We start from the raw sequence: 18,129 nt of genomic DNA on the forward strand, positions 1-18,129 counted from the left end.
ATATGAAGAAAGCTTCCCACCCCCACAAATCTGTCAGAAGATGTAGCATCCACCGCATCTACACATAGCCTGGCAGTAGAGAATGTACTTTAGCAAAGCCATTTCTCCATCCCTGATCAGTTGTTACTGGCGCTTAAAGGCCACCGTCTTAAGTATTTCCTTTTTTTGCCTTAAAATACTAAGCAAATGAACAGGCAAACCATCAATGAGTTTGTAGTGAGGCAGAATATGAATATAAGTCATGTGCACTAGAACAAAACCACTGCAATCTCCAGCAATCTTTATGCCTGACTTTTTTTTTCCTGCTGTCTTGCTTTCGGCTAGCCTTGCCTTAGAGTTGTCAAGTCATAGAGGATTTTTATGCTTAGGAAAACTGGCATGGCAAACAAGCTTGTTCCAAGCATCACTTGCCGTTGAGGTGATAGCAAATGCGAGCTATGGTAAGCTTGACAAATAAAAGCAGCCAAAAACATGTGGCTAGAAACAGGGTCAGGGACAGTCAGAGGAAGGTACTTTATTTTCCGGATACACAAGTGGAAGGACTGCTTTCTTGGGCTGCATACAACCCAGAAATCCAACCCTCCAGAACAAGTCTGTCCTAGCAAACTGAAAATGAGCTCTTTCTGGCTTTGCTTATCCTTCAATTCCTCTATGTGGACTAATGAGGCAGTGCAGGGAATAAGATTTTCGTAACCCTGAGGTGATACCTTGCAGATCTTCTTGAATAGCGAACTTAAGAAAAGCATAGATGTTTTGCACTTAAAATAAATTGCCCGATTTTACTTAGATTCAAATTTGAAGCCGAAAGTATTAGCTACAAGGAGGCTACATTAGCATGGAAAGTCTCTGTCAGAGCTTGAGGACTGCATTAGAAGAGGCAGACGCGCAGCAGCATATTCTTCAGCTGGGTTTTTATCTCTGATAAATTCTCTGTCCCTTCAGATTCCTTGTGTGTTTCTTCCATCTTTTATTCATTGGCTGCTGAAGCCTGAGGAGATAGAGGCCACATAGCCTTCCAGGTTACTTTCAAATCAAACTAACCCTTTCTTGTAGGTGTCTTGGGCCTCCCGCTAACTTGAAGGTCTATGGATCAGGCTGGTTCCTGATATGAACACTACTAGCATGCACAACAAGTTGTACATCCCTAAATGTTCTCCCAAAGACACGAGGCTATTTCTGCAGTGGCGGTACACACTGACCAGATCCGGCTCAGTCTACGTGAGAAAAATCTTGAGTCGTGGAGCGAGCTACCCGTTAACAGCAGCAATCAGAGTAGGGTACTGTCAGGACTGGTGTAAAATGGAGGAAAAACCCAAGTGTTTGCTTTCTTAAACTGCATAATGAATTCAGCATTATAACGGCGGGAGAGGGGAGCACAGCAACAGATAATCTGCTTTTTATCTCTCTGCTGAAGGTGGTTTGTGCTCAATCCCTTAGTTTATTTGTTCTCCTTGGAATGTCATTACTTTTTCATGATAGATGATAGTTCTAGGAGCATGCTCTGAAAGATAACAAGAAAAAGAAAGGATGAAGCTGAATTGGCTTAAAGGAGACAAAGAAATGTTATCATAGTAATTAACCCAGGTTCCAACACATACATAGTTGGGAAGGTGGGAATCTGGCGTTCAGCTGACAACATACTTACCTTGTAGGGCTTTGTTCAGTGCTAAGGGGAGGGTGGGGAGAGGGGCAACACCTTGCTTTTAAACCAAAATAAACACATCAGTCCCTGAAGTAACTTGCTTGAAGTCAGTGGACCCATCCTGGAGGCCTTGCTTTACATGTCAAGGGGTTTTGTATATATTTTGATTGCTTTAAAACCACACAAAGATGGACTCAATTAGGCGAGTTCCACTTTCTAAAATCCAGCTTATCCATTTGTTGCTGCGCAAATCGTCTGAGGGGTTCATTAGTTGTCAACTGGTGCTGACCCCCCAAAGGTTATCCGTGTTTGTGCAATTCAAGAATTGTTACCTTTGGGTGACCAAGTAGCTTTTGCAGGACAATTGGTACACTGCCTGTCATCACCACAAGCTTCTCCTGAGTGCCCAGGGCAGAATAAAATACAATTACTGTGGAATTTAATTACTTTTTTTTAAAGAGGTTTTTGCATAGAAAAACTGTACAAAGCCAGCAGTATTTACCAGCAGGTGTAAATGTGAATATCTTTAAGGATTCTCAAACATCCTAGAGGAAAACAGGGATTTACCAGTCCTTTAACCTACCTGTAGATTTTCCTGGTGGAGCTCAGCTGTCTAAATAACTCCTCCACAGTTATTAGGTTTGTTATTTCAATGTATATTCACTCTCATCAAACTGTTCGCAGCCCCAGGGGCAAGAGCAGTGAGCAGCGAGCAGCTAGTTAAATGAGTGGATATTTATTCCTCAAGTGTTGTTGAAAGGGTGAGTAAACATGTCTTGTTCTGGAGAAGACTGCAAGCATTCAGGCTGAATAGCAGCTCTCTCTTTCATATCCTGCTCACTACGGAGTATTTTCTCCACTGAATGGAGAATTGAGAAGTAGAAAAAGAATTGAACAGCACAGAGGAATAAAAAAGCAATGCAGTGAGGGAAATCAGACCCAGTGAATCATAAAATTTCCCCAACTTTGGCAGAATCAGGATTTCAGCCCCAGAGACTTTCTTTTCTGCAAATGAATAAGATCGGCAGCCCTATCTCAGCCCGATTCTATGAGCTGAGAGTATCAGCTTTACCAGCTGCTTCATTATCAGCTTTATCTTCCTCATTCACCATGAGGAGGGGGCCTTGCTTTTAAAGATACATTGATTACTTTGTAGCCAAAAATACAGACCTAAAGAAATGACACCCTGAAGACACAGGGCTCTCTGGAGGAGAGGGTGGGCTAAAGAATAAGGAATGGATGTGAGGGTGAGGAAAAGTGAGCACTTCTTGAAAAACAAGAATCTGAAATTGAGAGCCTAAAATGCCTAATTGTTTCTGAAAATCTCGATCTAGTAATTTTGGTTTCCCAGGAGAGTGGTTCTGCTAAAATATTGCGAAGAATAGTATAAATCTTCCAATTTTGTTTTGTGATTCCAGGAACTTATCTTGTCTCAATGAAGAAACACGACCATGAGATAATGTCAAGTCTCCCCATCTTCTTGGTATGTCCTTGGGTACTCTAGCAAGTGGACTAGCACAGTAGTTGTCTCAATGCAGGTTTAGGCTTGGGGTGCAAATGTGATAACCTGGTTCCAAGTCGTCTGAAAGATGGTGCCTTTGTGAGAAGAGTTGCCAGTCTAATGTAAATACTCCCAATCCCAGTTAGCCAAATTAAAACTCATAGGTTTTAGAGCACACCTTAGGATTCTTTAGAAAACTACGATATATAGGCCAAAAAGAACTGATGCTGGGCACGTTCAGGTAGCATGCAGCTGGAATCCTCTGCTTTAGAAAGGCAGGGAGAGACACAGCTAGCAAAAGACTTCAAACGCAGCTAGCAATGAAATATCACACAGCCTCCAGCTTTTGTAGAAATGTTTGTGTTCAGCTGTTGAATTGTGATGACCCTGTGACACTCTGAAGATGCAACACCAGGCCATGGCCATGTTCAGCTGAGCTTTCTGACATTCTGCAATTGTTTGTAGAAAATGGCCGAGGAGGAAGACTGGTTGATTGTCACAAAGGGTGACTTTGGAAGCAAAGCTCTCTCCCTCTCTATTTGTTCAATCTCTTATTCTCGTCTCCCCAGAGAGAAAAAGAGTCATTCGATGGTCCCAATGGCTTCACACAGCCTTGCACACATCAGGCAGTGAGACAATACCCCTTAGCACAGTGCTCTGAGTGCTAGATGCCTATTATACGCTATCATTTCTGGCCCTGCCTATTTTCAAGAGAGCAAAGATTGTATCTGTACTTGTTACATACTGACCTTTGACTGCATCAGCCTATTAATTTTATCACACTTAAAAATGTATCATGCACCAGTCAAGGGCCTGACTGGTGCAAATTATTTTTTTCCTTATAATGTCATTCATGTGCAGAATCCTATTGACAGCAGCATAATTCCTACATACCTTTGTATGTCTCTCCCAGTCATCATTTCTGACTGTAGTTATACTAAATTCAGTGCAGCTCTTTTCACTGAGTTATGCGTGAAAAGCAGCCATTTAAGACCAGCTTGCCTAAGGCACGCTGGCAGCCTAGGACCATGCAGAAGGCGCCCCTTTGCTCCATAGCTGTATCTCCCCTTAAACAAAAGTTAAAATGTGGTGAGAGATGCAAAACTTAGGACAGAACTATGTGTGTAGCCATGATATCTCTTAGAAGATATGATACCATATATTCTCTAAGATGTATGCTCTAAGGGAGCCTTGGAAATTATTAGCTTGGAGCTTGGAGATCAGTGAACAAATTGTTTGCTATCACTTCAAAGCATGCTGACTGCGTTCATCAGTACCAAGGCTTTGGAGGCTTGCAGATAGCATGTTTTCAGCTGTACACAGATGCTGAATTCCCCTGCCAATGTAGAGTTTTGTAATGTTATTTATCCCAGGTCTCCATCAAGTTGAGATTAGCTCACCCATATAGTCGGTGATGCTCTTGTCATTGTGTTTAGGTGGACTGAAATCAGTTGGAAATTACCCTCATGTCATGCAGTGACTCTCTCCTCCTATGCTTTGCCGTGTGCTTTCCCTGATGCAATGAAGGTCTAGTTTTGGTGGTGTGTCCTCAGAACCTAATAGATCTAAAGTTTGACCTGTAGTCGCTGAAGGAAAAGATACTCTTTTCCAGTGGATCAGAGTCTTTTGAGAAGCCTTTAGCCTAATAAGTTTATCAAGATTTCTGCCTCTCTCATTTTTGCTTCCTAGTCTGAATAACGGATAACTTTGGACAATGCAATGACCAAGAAACTAAATAGAGTACGAAGAATGCATGGTTTGGGTGTAAAACTAAACAGTTGGAGCATAAATAGGTTTTATGTCACAGTTGGACATGAAATGAAGAACTGGCTCTTCACCTCCACCAATTCCAGATGTGAAAGTTTTAAATAGCCTTGTTAGTTTGCATTGTGGCCAAACATGGGTGGTCTGTACAAATGCTACCAATGGGAAGGGCACCTCTTCTTTTATATATATAGCTGGTCTGGTTTGAACTGAAGTCTGAAAAGTTGAGGAATCCTCACATGAAACATGTATTTTGTATTCAACATCCTATTGAGCTGTTTCATGAGAGTTTTCAGTGAAAGACTGAATGTATTCCCTCCTAAGGGTCCAAAGTAACATTTCCTCCAAAGAGGAAGTCCTAAGAAGAATTCTCTTTGAGGGATGCAGTTTTGTATTTCCTTGGGGGAAAAAATCGCTTGATTGTGACTTGGCCAACTACTATCCACCACCTTGTCTTCATGGTTTGATCAAGAAGGTGCAATACATTATGAGAGGTAACTTTTACAACATTTAGTTGTCCTTAATAATAATTATTTATCTGTTAGAGATTCAAGTTTGGTGTGGAAATGGCATTGATAATATTGCTCAAAAAAAATCTCATCACTGGTAAAAGTCAAGTATCCATAACTGCACTATTAGATTTCTTCTGTGCTTTCAATGCCGTGACTCACAGGATGTGGTTGACTTGTATGCAGACTCTTGCAGTATCAGATGGATTGCTTTTGTGTAGCTTTGAGATTTTCTTTCAGCTAAGAAAGCTATGGTGGTTGTGGGAAGTTTCAGTTGTCCTGCTATCTTAGCACTGAGCATGGGTATGTGTTTGACTGGAGACTGCAAGAATGGTTGTTGAGGTATAGAAAGTGATATTTTCAATATCGAGTTGATACTCCTCTCTCAGTGAGCTAATGCAAAGAATGCTACAGACAAATTCTGGTAGAATGGTATGGATGAAGGGAAAAAGAAAACATTCAAGCCAGTATGGAGGTAAAGTTGATAACTTGGGAAAGCTATCAAAGAAAATTGAAGAACGGTGTCAATTCCACTAGGGTTTTGCTCCATTTGGCTTTCCAGCTTAGATTAGTGTGATCCAGGTTAGAATAGACTCTATTTTGGCTGTTTAAAAAATGTTTGTGCATGTGCATTCACTGTTATGTTAAAAAGTGTCTGTCCTTTCTCTACATTACTGTTGCAAGTCACTGTTAATCAGGCATGGCTGATTTTGTTGCTTCAGTTGGAAATTTTAAATACAATTCCTTTTAAGTACTTTTTTTGGTTTTTTAGATAGGGTCACTAATATTTGAATGCTTCTGTCACACAGACAAATCTAATAATACATATTTTTCTTTTATCTAAACATTAATAGATGATGATTGTCTCCTGGAAGTCCAGTTAAAACAAATCAAATCAATGCTGAGTGCCTTTGACAACCAAGACCAGATAATGAGTATAGGAGTTGGGAAATACAGACCACAGGATATACAAGCTTTAATGCCCAGATTCAACATCTTTGTGATGCACCAGCATATTTGTGTGTTGAAACTGGTATTCATAAAATGCTGTAGCAATGCTAGCAGTAAACTGTATTTGCCAAAATATTGACTCATTTGTATATAGAAGCACCTTTACTTTAAAATATCATGTGCTGTAAACAGGAAGCAACAGGTAGCATACCTACGTGAGTCATATTTTAAAATGTTAGTACCAGTCCCATGCACAATGATCCCCAAAGGCAGCATGCCAGAAGAGTGTTACTTTCAAGAGTAATGAGATTGCTTTGCAAACTGACTATATTTCTCTGCAAGATCTCCCCTGGAAGATAGTGTCATTGTCATTAAATAGTAAAAGCTGCCAGGCAACTTCTGTGTGTTCTCAACAGGGTGCTACTGAAATTCTGTCTCACTTAGTACCTTTTTGTACTTCACCTTTTTAAAGAGCCTTCTCATCTGAGTATCAGAACCCAGCAGAAGATTGACAGATTGGACTCTAGGCCCTCTTCCTGTATTAGAAATGGTGAAGTGGAAAGTGATTAAATTACATCAAAATGACAGTTTAACATGGCTTATGCTGAATGTTTATATATTGTAGAAACTATAACTCTGTGAAAACTGGAACCCACAAACAGTTTGTTGATGAGCAATCTGTAAGAGTATCTTCTGCTTCTTAACACAAAAGATTTAAAGTTTTTTGTTTGCTTTTGGTTTCTTCTTTTGTATTTAGGAAAAGTATTTATTTTTAGGAAGAGAACAGATTGAACAGAATCTATAACTTTGAGTACTGTGTGAAGTAATCTTCTGTTTATTACATGCCCTATAAAAAGGTATTTAAGGGCTTGCTCCTGCAAGCCTTTTTGAAGGAGCTTTTTTGTTCTCAGAGGACAAATCCCATGATCTGGGGCAATCAGAATTCAAATTACTTTTAAAAAAACCTCATTGGTTCTTGAACGCAAGCACTATATCTTATCAACACTGACTGTAAGCAAGCTTAGCGTGTGCAGCCAAAGAATAGGAACAGCTGCTGAAAATGCAATTCTGTAGTTGTTGGCTCTGGCATTGCAATTATTTGGTGGTTTATATGTAGATCTTTTGATGTATTCATTGAGCAATTATTCAACTGGGTGGTTGCCCCTGGGAGAACCCCCCTGATGCTGAGAGAAGTTGAGCCATTGAACTCAACGCACTCAAGACTTCTCTTTCTTAGAGTGTCAAGCAGGCTGGAGCTGAACAAGTTTCCCTTGGGACAGTCCTCATCAAGTCGATTGGGATGACGTAATGAGTATAAAGAAGTTGGGTTTCTGTAACTTAGAGATCCTCAGGACTCAATAATTTCCTAGGTGTGTTTTTTCTTTCACCATGGAAAGGGATCCACGCAGGATCCACCCGAGCAGGAGCTCGGCTTGGTCGGGGAGTATGCGAGGAGAGGCGTTAGGGCTGTGTCGGAAGTCCTGCCTAAGTCTTCCTGCCACCTGGCTCGCCCGCTCCTCCCCGGGGCCGGGACAGGCAGCCGGGGGAGCCCGCCCCGCCTGGACCCCCCGCCCGCGGGCTGCCCCAGGGGCCGCGGGTCGCTACTTGCCATCGACACGCGGCGTCCCATGGCGGCGGCGGGCGGCGGGCTGCTGGGCGGGCTGCCCTCCTCGCGGCGCTTCCCCTCCGAGCCGGAGCCGGAGCCGGAGCCGGGGCCGGAGCCGCCGCGGGAGGCGGCGCTCTCGCTGTCGCTGTTCGCCCGGCTCCCGGTGAGGACGCGGGAGAGGAAGCTGGACTTGCGGGTGCCCGGGCAGTGCCCGCTGTCCGGGGAGTCGCCGCGCTCCTCCTCCAGGTCGCGGCAGATGCTCACCCGGCTGTGCTTGCGGAGCGCCCGGCGGGATGCGCCCGCCGCCGCCGCCGCCGCCGCCGCCCCGGGGGCGCCGCCCGCCGCGGCCCGCGGCGCCTCCTCGCTGCTGGAGGAGGGCGGCGGCTGCTGTTCGTGGTGCTGCGCCGCGCTGTGCCGGCGGCGGGGCGGCAAGGCGCCGCGGAGCTCTCCGCGGTGCTGGCGGCCGGGCGGCCCCGCCGGCGCGGGAGCGGGAGCGGCCGCGGCCGCGGGAGCGGCGGCGGGAGCGTGGGGGGACGGCGGGGCGGCGGCGGGGCGCGGCGGCGTGGCGTCGCTGGCCGGGCAGGCCGGCGGCACCACGGAGCTCTTCTTGGAGTTGTAGAGGCTGGTCTCCTCCTCGGCGGGGCCTGCCGGCCACCGCGGCCCCCCGTAGAGGCTCTTCTGGATCTTCTTGAGGCCCAGGTGGGCAATTTCTAGGATGTTGAGGAACAGGGAGACCGCGGCGATGCTGTTCATGAAAACCATAAAGATGGTCTTCTCTGTGGGTCGGGACACAAAACAATCCACCGTGTTAGGGCAAGGGAGGCGAGTGCATTTGTAAAGGGGGGACATGTGAAACCCATATAAAAGATACTGACCTATCATAAAGCCCACTTCGACCACCGACCGGGTCAGGATATGTAGGACATAGGTGCGCAGCAAGGACCCTCGCAGGGGTGCCTTATTCACTTTCTTCTGTTCCTCCAGCTTACGCAGTTCCCTCTCCACTCTCTTGTGTTCGTCGGGCATGGGCTCCAGGTCTTCTAGCTGAGCCCGCAGGTGGGCTTTCTTCTTCTGTCGCTCTTTCTCGAGAGCCCTTAATCTGTAGAGCGCATGGCCCATGTAAACTAGTGATGGAGAAGAGACAAATATGATCTGCAGTACCCAGTATCTGATCAAAGAGATGGGGAAGGCTTTGTCATAACAGACATTGCTGCAGCCAGGTTGCTCCGTGTTGCAGATGAACTCGGACTGTTCATCATCCCAGACATCTTCAGCAGCCACTCCCAGCACCAGCATCCGGAATATGAACAGGATTGTGAGCCAGATTTTGCCAACTATGGTGGAGTGGATGTGCACTTCTTCAAGGACGCTGCCCAACAGGTTCCAGTCCCCCATGGTCAGAAGTTCATCTCTGAAATGCAAAAAAAAAAAAAGAAGTTATTTTAATACAATACTGGATTTCTTTTGGAAATGGCCCTTTTTAGTATTTTTTTTTAAATAATGATCTTTCATATACGTTCTTCTGATAGCAGGACAGCTCTCAGAAATTTATTATTTTCTACTTAATGGGTCTTTAAATGACGGCAGACTTTATGATTACTGGTGAAAGATGCAAATGTGAGATTATTTTAAGCTTAAGAGAGATTGATTTCAGATGTAAGCCACAGTACTTCTTAACTGCCTACAGTTTTACATTATTTTCTTCCCACTAGGAAAGAAGACAATTTTTTTTTCACTTTGCAAATCCTTTGCCAACCATAGTTTAATTCTACACCCACTCCATTCCACTGTCTGTGGCCTTGCCATAGTTTTGGGTGAAAAACAACTAGAATAATATATAATGCTCATGGCTTTCATTTGTTTGGTAACATTTTGAGAAGTATCCTATAACTGTGACAGAAAAATGTTTCGTTTTGTACCCCAAGGCAGTAGCATTATTAGTGCCATCCATCCAATGTTTTCCCATCTACCAGGGTAACAATCCGCAAGTTTCTCACTTGGATTCCTAAAATTACAAATAGGTAGCTAATTTACACATAGCTGTGCATGTATAAATAATGTCAGTTCTAGGATAATATTAATAAACTAAGAGAGCTTCTGGGTTTAATATCTTTAATTTTATGCATTTAAAGTCTTACTGAATCACCAAGACTTTGTCTTAATTATAAATTTAAACGTATGAGATAAATAAAACAGGGATTACATAATGGAGTGTTGTGGAGGTTTTTAGCTGTGAGTGTGAGATGATCTTTTTAACTACCTCTTTCCCAGAAGCTTTTTGATTCACCAGCAAATTGATCTACGTTCTACTGTTTGATTTCCAAGCCACTTCTCTGGAAACTATTCAGGAGCTTCAGGTAATGTGGGGAATTGAAATGTGAGGTATTTGTCTGTCTGTTTGTGAATGCACCGCACACTTGGTATTGTGTCCCTGGAATTTTTTTTTGCAACATGGTAATAAAATATTGAAAGCAACTGGGATCATATCTACCTTAGGGATCACGCTTAAATTTTTTATGCTACCATACTTTCAAAACTTCCCGAATTCCACTAAACCACAACCTTTAGTAAAGCGCAATTTCTAAGGTTTTTTTAAGAGTGGCTGGTTGCAGTACCCAAAATCTTACACAACTTTAATTGATAGCACAACTGGGTGATATCACCATTATCAATATAGCTTGCTTATGGTTTACGATATGATCCCACGTAGTATGATTCTGCTTGGAGGCTGTATTTATCCACACTGCAAGTAAAGATTTTCAGTTGTAACCAACAGTGCAGTCATTGTCTGCATAAGCGTCCTACAGTCTTTGCTATTACATTTCCATCTGGGGTTTTTTTTCTGAAAATTTGAATCTACACAATGAACTTCCCTTTTGGTACAGGGAACTTGTGGAGGAAACCTAGCCAGTCAAGATTTTTCTTAGGTGCTGTGATGCACCTGGAATATCTTCTTTTCCCACTCCTTTCCTCCCATGTATATCACTGAAATAAGATACATGAAAAAAAAAGTCAGCAAGAATTATTTTAGTCCATTTTCCTCATCTTTAAAGAAAAAAAGCCAGATCTTTCTTCTGACTTCATATGGATTTTATTCAGAGCAGATACCAAATTGTTGCAATTTCATAGGTTGGGTGGGTGTTAAGATGTTCATATGTTGAAATGTTTACTGGAGAATGTTGCCTCTCAAGCTGACAATGTTGAACCTGTTTTTCCAAGCTTGGAAGTGCTGATACAGCATAGTTCACCTTCAGTAAAGTGAGAAGTAGAGGATTACATAGAGCGAGCTCCCAAACCCAGAGTACTCAAGAGGCCAAGTACAAGTGGGTGACTTTCTGATTGCTCTGTACCACTTCCCCTGAAAGGTGACTGAATGATGGCAACGCAACAGTTAAGCAAAGGAGCTTTGGGTATATTTGCTGCCTTGTGAATGGCTGGTCCCCCACTGAAATTGATAGACTCCACAAAAAAAAAAAACAAACCCCAAGGGAGATGCTAAAATGTAAATGCAGGATTAAAAGGGAAAGGAGACATGTTTTAATCCCAAAGATGAAATGCTAGCATTCCTCTAGCAATAGGAATTATCATCGCCCATTTTGGAACAGAAAGGGAATGTAACCATTCAGGGTAAGAGAGGACAAGAAGAGTATAAACATATCACTCTGGCTCTATAGATGTGTTTGTTTCTTAAGTTGTTTCTACCAGTATTTAAACAACTCTATCCTCATCTTTCCTTTATAACAGCTGACAGGGGAGAGTAATTACAGGGGTGGTCTAATCCCGTTCTCTAAGTAAGTAAGATTATTATACCAAGACACTCTCCCTCAAATCTGCACTGGTAGAACGGCAGTATGAATATTGACATGGTGAACGTTGTGTGTAAAGCGAAGAAGTTAGTCTAAAGCTACGAAAGCCAGAGTTTCTAAGAAATCAGCCAAAACTACTTTACAACCTTGTCATAGCAATGTGCTTCCAATTTTTCCGTCTTTTCCTTCCCTGGTCTTATTTGAGTTCTGTGTAACAGAGCATTTCAGTTTACTGTAAGAGTGTAACTTCAAATATCAATGATATCATTATTTCCAGTCTGCTAGTGTACTAGAAATTCTAGTATTCTAGTATATTAGCCTAGTATACTGAAAATATACTATTTGTACATACCGGAGACATTTCTCACTATACCAGCTGACTACCTTTGTGTCTGTCCAAATGTTTTTATACGGTTATTTCAAACAATAAAAATTTGTGCATGTAATCAGTTAGAATCAGATGGAAATCCACCATTTCTCTTGGAGGAAGTCTCTTTATTTCTTTTTTTTGTTGCTTCTTTATTTTAAAGTTCATTTGATCATTTGCCACCGTTCAAATCACTTCTATATTAAATTTATGTCAGGTTTTCATCAGCTGTGATTTGAAAAAGCAGAGTTACATACTAAATTTCTTGTCAAAGAAAGTTAAATGCTAAGATGCAAATACTCCTGGGTTTAATTCGCATTGCTTCGAGTCTGACAGAGACCTGCCTGCTCCATACTGCCCTAGGAAGAATTATTTTTCTGCTGCTTACCTTAGAAGAAAGGCCTTGGTTAGTCTATCCTAGAGCATTGCAGAAGGAGCACGCAGCGCTGCTGATTGCTATAGCTCAGAGACCTTCCTTCGACAGTGCTAGGACATCTTTTTTTTTCCCAGAGCTAAAGCATAGACGTGGTACACTGAGCAGATTTCTCGGTTCTTTGCAGCTGGATGCCAAGATCACTCAGTCTAAACTATTCATGCACGGTTTAAAAATCATCAGATGATAGGATGGTGCCTCTAGCCAAAATTATCATGCAATTATTTTAGTCAGTGGCATCTAACAAAGCCATTCCCTCGAGGCTTGATCTGTACCGCAATAGTTTGCAACGTCCCTATGCCTTGTTTTAGTCAGTTCTTCAAACATTACGCCTCCGCCCAGCTCCCAAATGAAATTTTATTTTGTAAAACGGCTAAATAGGCACCCTTTACAGTACAATAGATTCTTACATTTTCTTTACATTCCATTAGTTTCGCTTTGAATCAATGCCCAAGGATCGATCGGTCATGTCCGATTTCATACTCTGTTGCCTGGTGAGTTAATTTAGGATGCGTTAGACTGAGTCTTTGAAAATGGAGGCCACAGGAACCGAAACTCAAGTCTTCGGTTAGAAACACAGGCTTTTGTCAAGGTAACCCTTCTTCAGCTGGGTTAAAGAGCCACCCCCAAGCCCATTGAGAATTGGTATCTGTGAGAGACAAGGTTTAAAAAAGGAAGGTGAGTTGCCAAAATGGGATTTTGTGAGAAATCAGGACCAACAGAGCTGAGGTTCTGACGCTAAGACCTTCTGCTGCCTAGTCCTGCCCAGGTCTAAATTTTATGGAAATCCTACATATCCTTTTTTTCTCTCTTGCCCCAGAACTTCTGGCCCTTTTCTTCCCTCCTGTAGGGTGTGTGGCTGATTTCCGCTTCAGCCTCTTCTCCCTAAAGGTATTCCCGCTAACCAGTGGCCAGTTCTCAAAAGACACTAGCCCCACCTCCTCTTTGGGATTATCTCAGATTTATGTATCAGTGCATCCCTCTCTCCCATACAAGCTGTACTCATCTCCCTGAAAGTCCTGTTTAAATATGTCTTCAGAGCTTTGCCCTGCAGCAAATGGGGTGGCTACACCACCTTTCCTCTAGCCTGTCTAATGCAGCAGACGTATGGTTTATGCATGTTACAAATGCTTTAAGGGCAGTAGCGCTACACTTTCTACTCCTGAGAAACATGGTACTATTCATCCAAACCACCCAGACCTCCATGGGCCTTTCTCATCCATATGCTCTCAGGCTCGTTCTCAAGCCCACGTGCTCTCGTCTCACGTACTTGTCATTGGCATTTTATTTTCATGCCTCTTCTTTCCAAATTCAGTCACAAAGTCCCTAAGGCTTTACCTTGCTGCTTCAGTTGTCTCAGAGCTTTGACTCAGGCCTGGGAGCCCTGTGCTGCCACACCAGAAGGTGGTGTTGACCTGATGTCTCCAGCAGCTTCCACAGCTCCCTGGTGTTTCTCAGGAGCACCCTCTTCAGCTCTGCTCACTGTGGAAACTTCACAACTGGGTAAGAGCTGCAGCACCTGTGATTTGTTCATCCTGTCGGAGAACACACTTTGTTGCTCACTGCAGAAGCAGCTTGTTCTTGGTCCAGCACGTTTCTGTCCCACCTCTTCTCCCCCTCAGCAGGCCACAGCACCAGAACCACAGGCTGCCTACCTCACTCTGCCCTCAGAGTAACCTGGTTTAAGGTTTTGGTTTTCTCGGGGGACAGGGGAGGTGACAGTAGGCTGCTTAGGGACAATTTGCCATGTTTCTGCTTTAGTAGCAGAATAATTGGTGGTGTTAAAGAATTGCCTGTGCAAGCTTGTTAATGGACCATACAATTAATTGTATGTGGAACAGAAGCAGGGCTGGGGCACAGAGGTGGTGGGAGGAATAGGGACAAAGAATAGGAGTGCGGCGTAGTCCTTTGCATTTGGAGATCACAGAATCACTACAGTTGGAAAAGACCTGTAAGATCATCAAGTCCAACCATCAAAACACCACCACCATGCCCATTAAACCATGTCCCACAATGCCACATCCACACGTTCCTTGAACACCTCCAGTGATGGTGACTCCACCACCTCCCTGGGCAGCCTGTTCCAGTGTCTCACCACTCTCTCAGTAAAGAAGTTTTTCCTAATATCCAGCCTGAACCTCCCCTGGTGCAACTTGAGGCCATTTCCTCTTGTCCTGTTGCTAGTCACTTGGGAGAAGAGACCAACACCCACCTCTCTGCAACCTCCTTTCAGGTAATTGCAGAGAGCGGTAAGGTCTCCCCTCAGCCTCCTCTTCTCCAGGCTAAACAACCCCAGCTCCCTCAGCCGCTCCTCACTTGAACTTGCAGATTTTTCCATTTTACTACAGATGAACATTACTGGTGCCAGACTTGCTTCTTCTGGGGCAAGTTGACTTTCACAGGAAGATGAAGGCTACCTTACCTTTGCAATATGAAATAAAACAGGCCAGGGACATCTTTGCAGCTCTCAGCACTGGCACAGCTATAACCTTGGATGCCCACATCCAAACCACCTACTGAGACCTGCCCCTGCTCCATGCTGCTGTCTGAACTGTGTCAAGGATAACTGCACAGTTGTGGACTGGGCTAATTATCAAAGACCACACTAATTAATTTAATAATATGGACAACTATGTTCCAGTTTGCAGATTCAAACCATGGGCCTCTTTAGTTTAACACAAGCTGTGCAACTTCCTTTCTGTTAAAGTATTTCTCTATTTATTCTATTCCCCGTATTATCTCTTGTGAATCATTGGGTTTGCTTTTGGTGGCACAGCACAGCACTTTCAAACTCTGACGGGAAAGGACGTGCCAGCCACCACCGAAACTTTATCCATCTTTCCAACCAAAGCCAGTTTTGCTCCTGAAACACCTCTTGATTGATTTCATAGATTCTTCTAAGAAATCCTTAAACCTGCTTCTTGGCATGCTTTATTACTGCTGCCTCCCCTCATGAAGAAAAATTGCTAAAGGTTACTCTGCAGCTGGTTTTAGAGTGAAGGCAATTAGAGGAAAGACTAAATGGAATAGCTATGGGTTGCTGGACTGACACCTAAGAGAAATGCCTTTAGTCCAGTCAACTGTTGTATGTAGACAGTTAGCTGGCAACAGACTACGTCTTAGAGAGAATCCCTCAAAATGCATTATCTGATGCTCTATGATTGCACTATTATGCACATCTCCGTAAACCCTGCTCTCTGAATTTCCACTTTGGAAAATTTTCCAATACTCATGTCCATTAAGAGTATTTAAACTGAATCCTGTAAAAAGGTGTGTGTTGGATAGAAGCAGACCTATTCTTCAGTAGCAAATTGGAGCAAGACTCTCAAAGGGCTGCCAGCTACACTCTTCCAATGAAAAGCCCTGGATACAAAAAGGTCTTTCTCCTTTGTAATACTCCACTCAACAGTAAGCCAATGTTTCTAGAAAAAAAGAGGAAAGTTGTAGGTTCTAGTTGCGGTTTAAAGGTTTTATGTAGTTTGTGAAATTGTCCAATTTCTGATCTAGTCATGTCCACTAAGAAATAAGCAGTATGTATTCGGAGCAGTAATTGCATCAGAGTGGCAGCTGATTACTTCCATGTTTATTGGCCAGAACATCAACATAGCTATTCATTTATACAGTAACAGAAGTCAATTTTAATGCTGCTTCACAGCATTTGCAGTTGTCAAGCCATTAGCCAACGGTTCCAGAAAATGTCTTCATTTACCTGAGGTTTCACAAGTAAGACTGCAGATTTACATACAGTACATTTTGCATATATGTATCAAAATTCCTGTTGGAGAAATAAATTACAAACAATCGTATAAAACCACTCGAAGCCAACCTTTGTTCAACAAGAACATGTGTGTGAATTTTACAGTTTTATTTTTTGCATTACTCTTACAGTAAGCAAACTATTTAGTTTATACAAAATAAACCCGGAGTTTTATATAGTTAAAAAAATCATCTTTGGCTAAACAAAGCTCTATTTTTATACATATATTTATATATATATACACACATCAGATATTTTACATGACCATGTAGGAACCTGTACACATACTTACAATAGACAGAACATTGAAAAAAGTTTCGCAATTTACAAAAAAGGAATCCAAGTCAGAACCAAAACAGTCAAACCCCACCCCCCCATCACCTGTACAGATAAGAAAGTAAATAAACAGACAAGGAATAAACAACTTTGTAGTAAAATACTGCCTGCTTTTTCGAGACAGAGGAAGCACTTAAGTGGAGAGAAGCTACTTCCCTCAGTGCCTTCAGTACAGTGCACGTTTTGATCTCTAAGGATATGGTTAAAAGAATACTCGTAGTAGAGTCTTATTTTTCCACAAACATGAATGCTACTCTGCAACCTGACTATTCTGAGAACAGACTCAGTTAGATTTACACCTCCAATAAGTAAACAATTGTCACAAATGTTTGTTAAGAACAAGCATGGGTAGGCATACCAATCCCGCACTGGAATCACTAGGTGCTGCTGGCATAGCATGGAGAGTGACACTTGATCATCAAAAGCAAACGTTTTGGAAGCAAGCACATAAGATGGAAGACTGCCAGAACTGACACCATCACCTGCTCAAGTCATTCCTTGTAACAGTTTCCAGAGCACTGCCTAAGATGAGGATGATCCACTGTCTGGCAGCATGACAATCCATTCCATAGGTCACGTTTACAACACTCCAAAGGTTTCAGTGGCAACATCACTGACAAATTATCTGATGGTTTATTAGAATGAGAAGTCTGTCCCATTAGTTGGGGAGGGAACAAAAAACCGTTATGCTGAAACTGAAAAAGCTGTCATTGGATTCTGAAAAAAAGCCAATTTAATCCAAGTTGAAAAACAATGCACTTAGGTGGGGCTCTTAAATGAGGTCTAACTAAACTCAGCAGATGTTCTGACCGAAGAAAGACTACAGCAATTCCAATCCTCAATAAAGAATAAAACCTCAAACATCAATGAATTCATAACACAGAAACCTGTGCAACTTCCAGGAATGCCTCTTAGGGGGAAGAACAAAAACACAAAAAACCAACTTAGAAATTTGGGATAAAGCAGCAATACATATAAGATAATGTGTGTCACTTTCAGTATGTACTGGTAAAACTGGAAGCAGTTATAAGAGTTCTTTAAAATAGAACATAATGAATTTCTAATGTACTAAACAATTTGTAAAGATAGAAACAATTGCTGTCAAAACATGCCAAGTTGACAAACTTTTGAAACTGCTTGTTTTTACAGAAAAGTTTTCTCCTGGTTAGTAAGTATAAAGTCACATTTTATAAAACTGTAAAGGTCTGTTTCTTGATTAATTTTAAAAAGAAAGTAACTTGTCAATTTTTATTTTTTTTAAACAAAACAGAATGTTCATTATGTTGAAGACCTAACTTAAGTACCTTTCCCAGATGTAATTTGGAGCAGAAAAACATACTAGCCTTTTCAAAAAAAAAAAAGAAAAAAATTCCAATACATTTTTCATGGGAAAAAAGACACCAACTATTCAAAATTCAATACTAAGTCTTTTTAAATATCATCAGAACTGCAAAACA

At 42.3% G+C, this 18,129-nt stretch overlaps 1 protein-coding gene across 1 annotated transcript; it reads right to left on the minus strand.

Moving 5' to 3' along the window:
• Window positions 1-7,751: 7,751 nt before the first annotated feature.
• GJA10 (gap junction protein alpha 10) lies at window positions 7,752-9,368 on the minus strand. Its single transcript, XM_059831702.1, has 2 exons — window positions 8,568-9,368; window positions 7,752-8,291 (listed from the first exon to the last, which is right to left on the minus strand). Exons 1-2 carry the CDS (start codon window positions 9,366-9,368, stop codon window positions 7,752-7,754), a joined length of 1,341 nt encoding a protein of 446 aa, XP_059687685.1.
• Between the last annotated feature and the right edge of the window lie 8,761 nt (window positions 9,369-18,129).

This window comes from Gavia stellata, chromosome 2, assembly GCF_030936135.1.
Source record: "Gavia stellata isolate bGavSte3 chromosome 2, bGavSte3.hap2, whole genome shotgun sequence".
In the NCBI taxonomy this organism is placed as follows: Eukaryota; Metazoa; Chordata; class Aves; order Gaviiformes; family Gaviidae; genus Gavia; species Gavia stellata.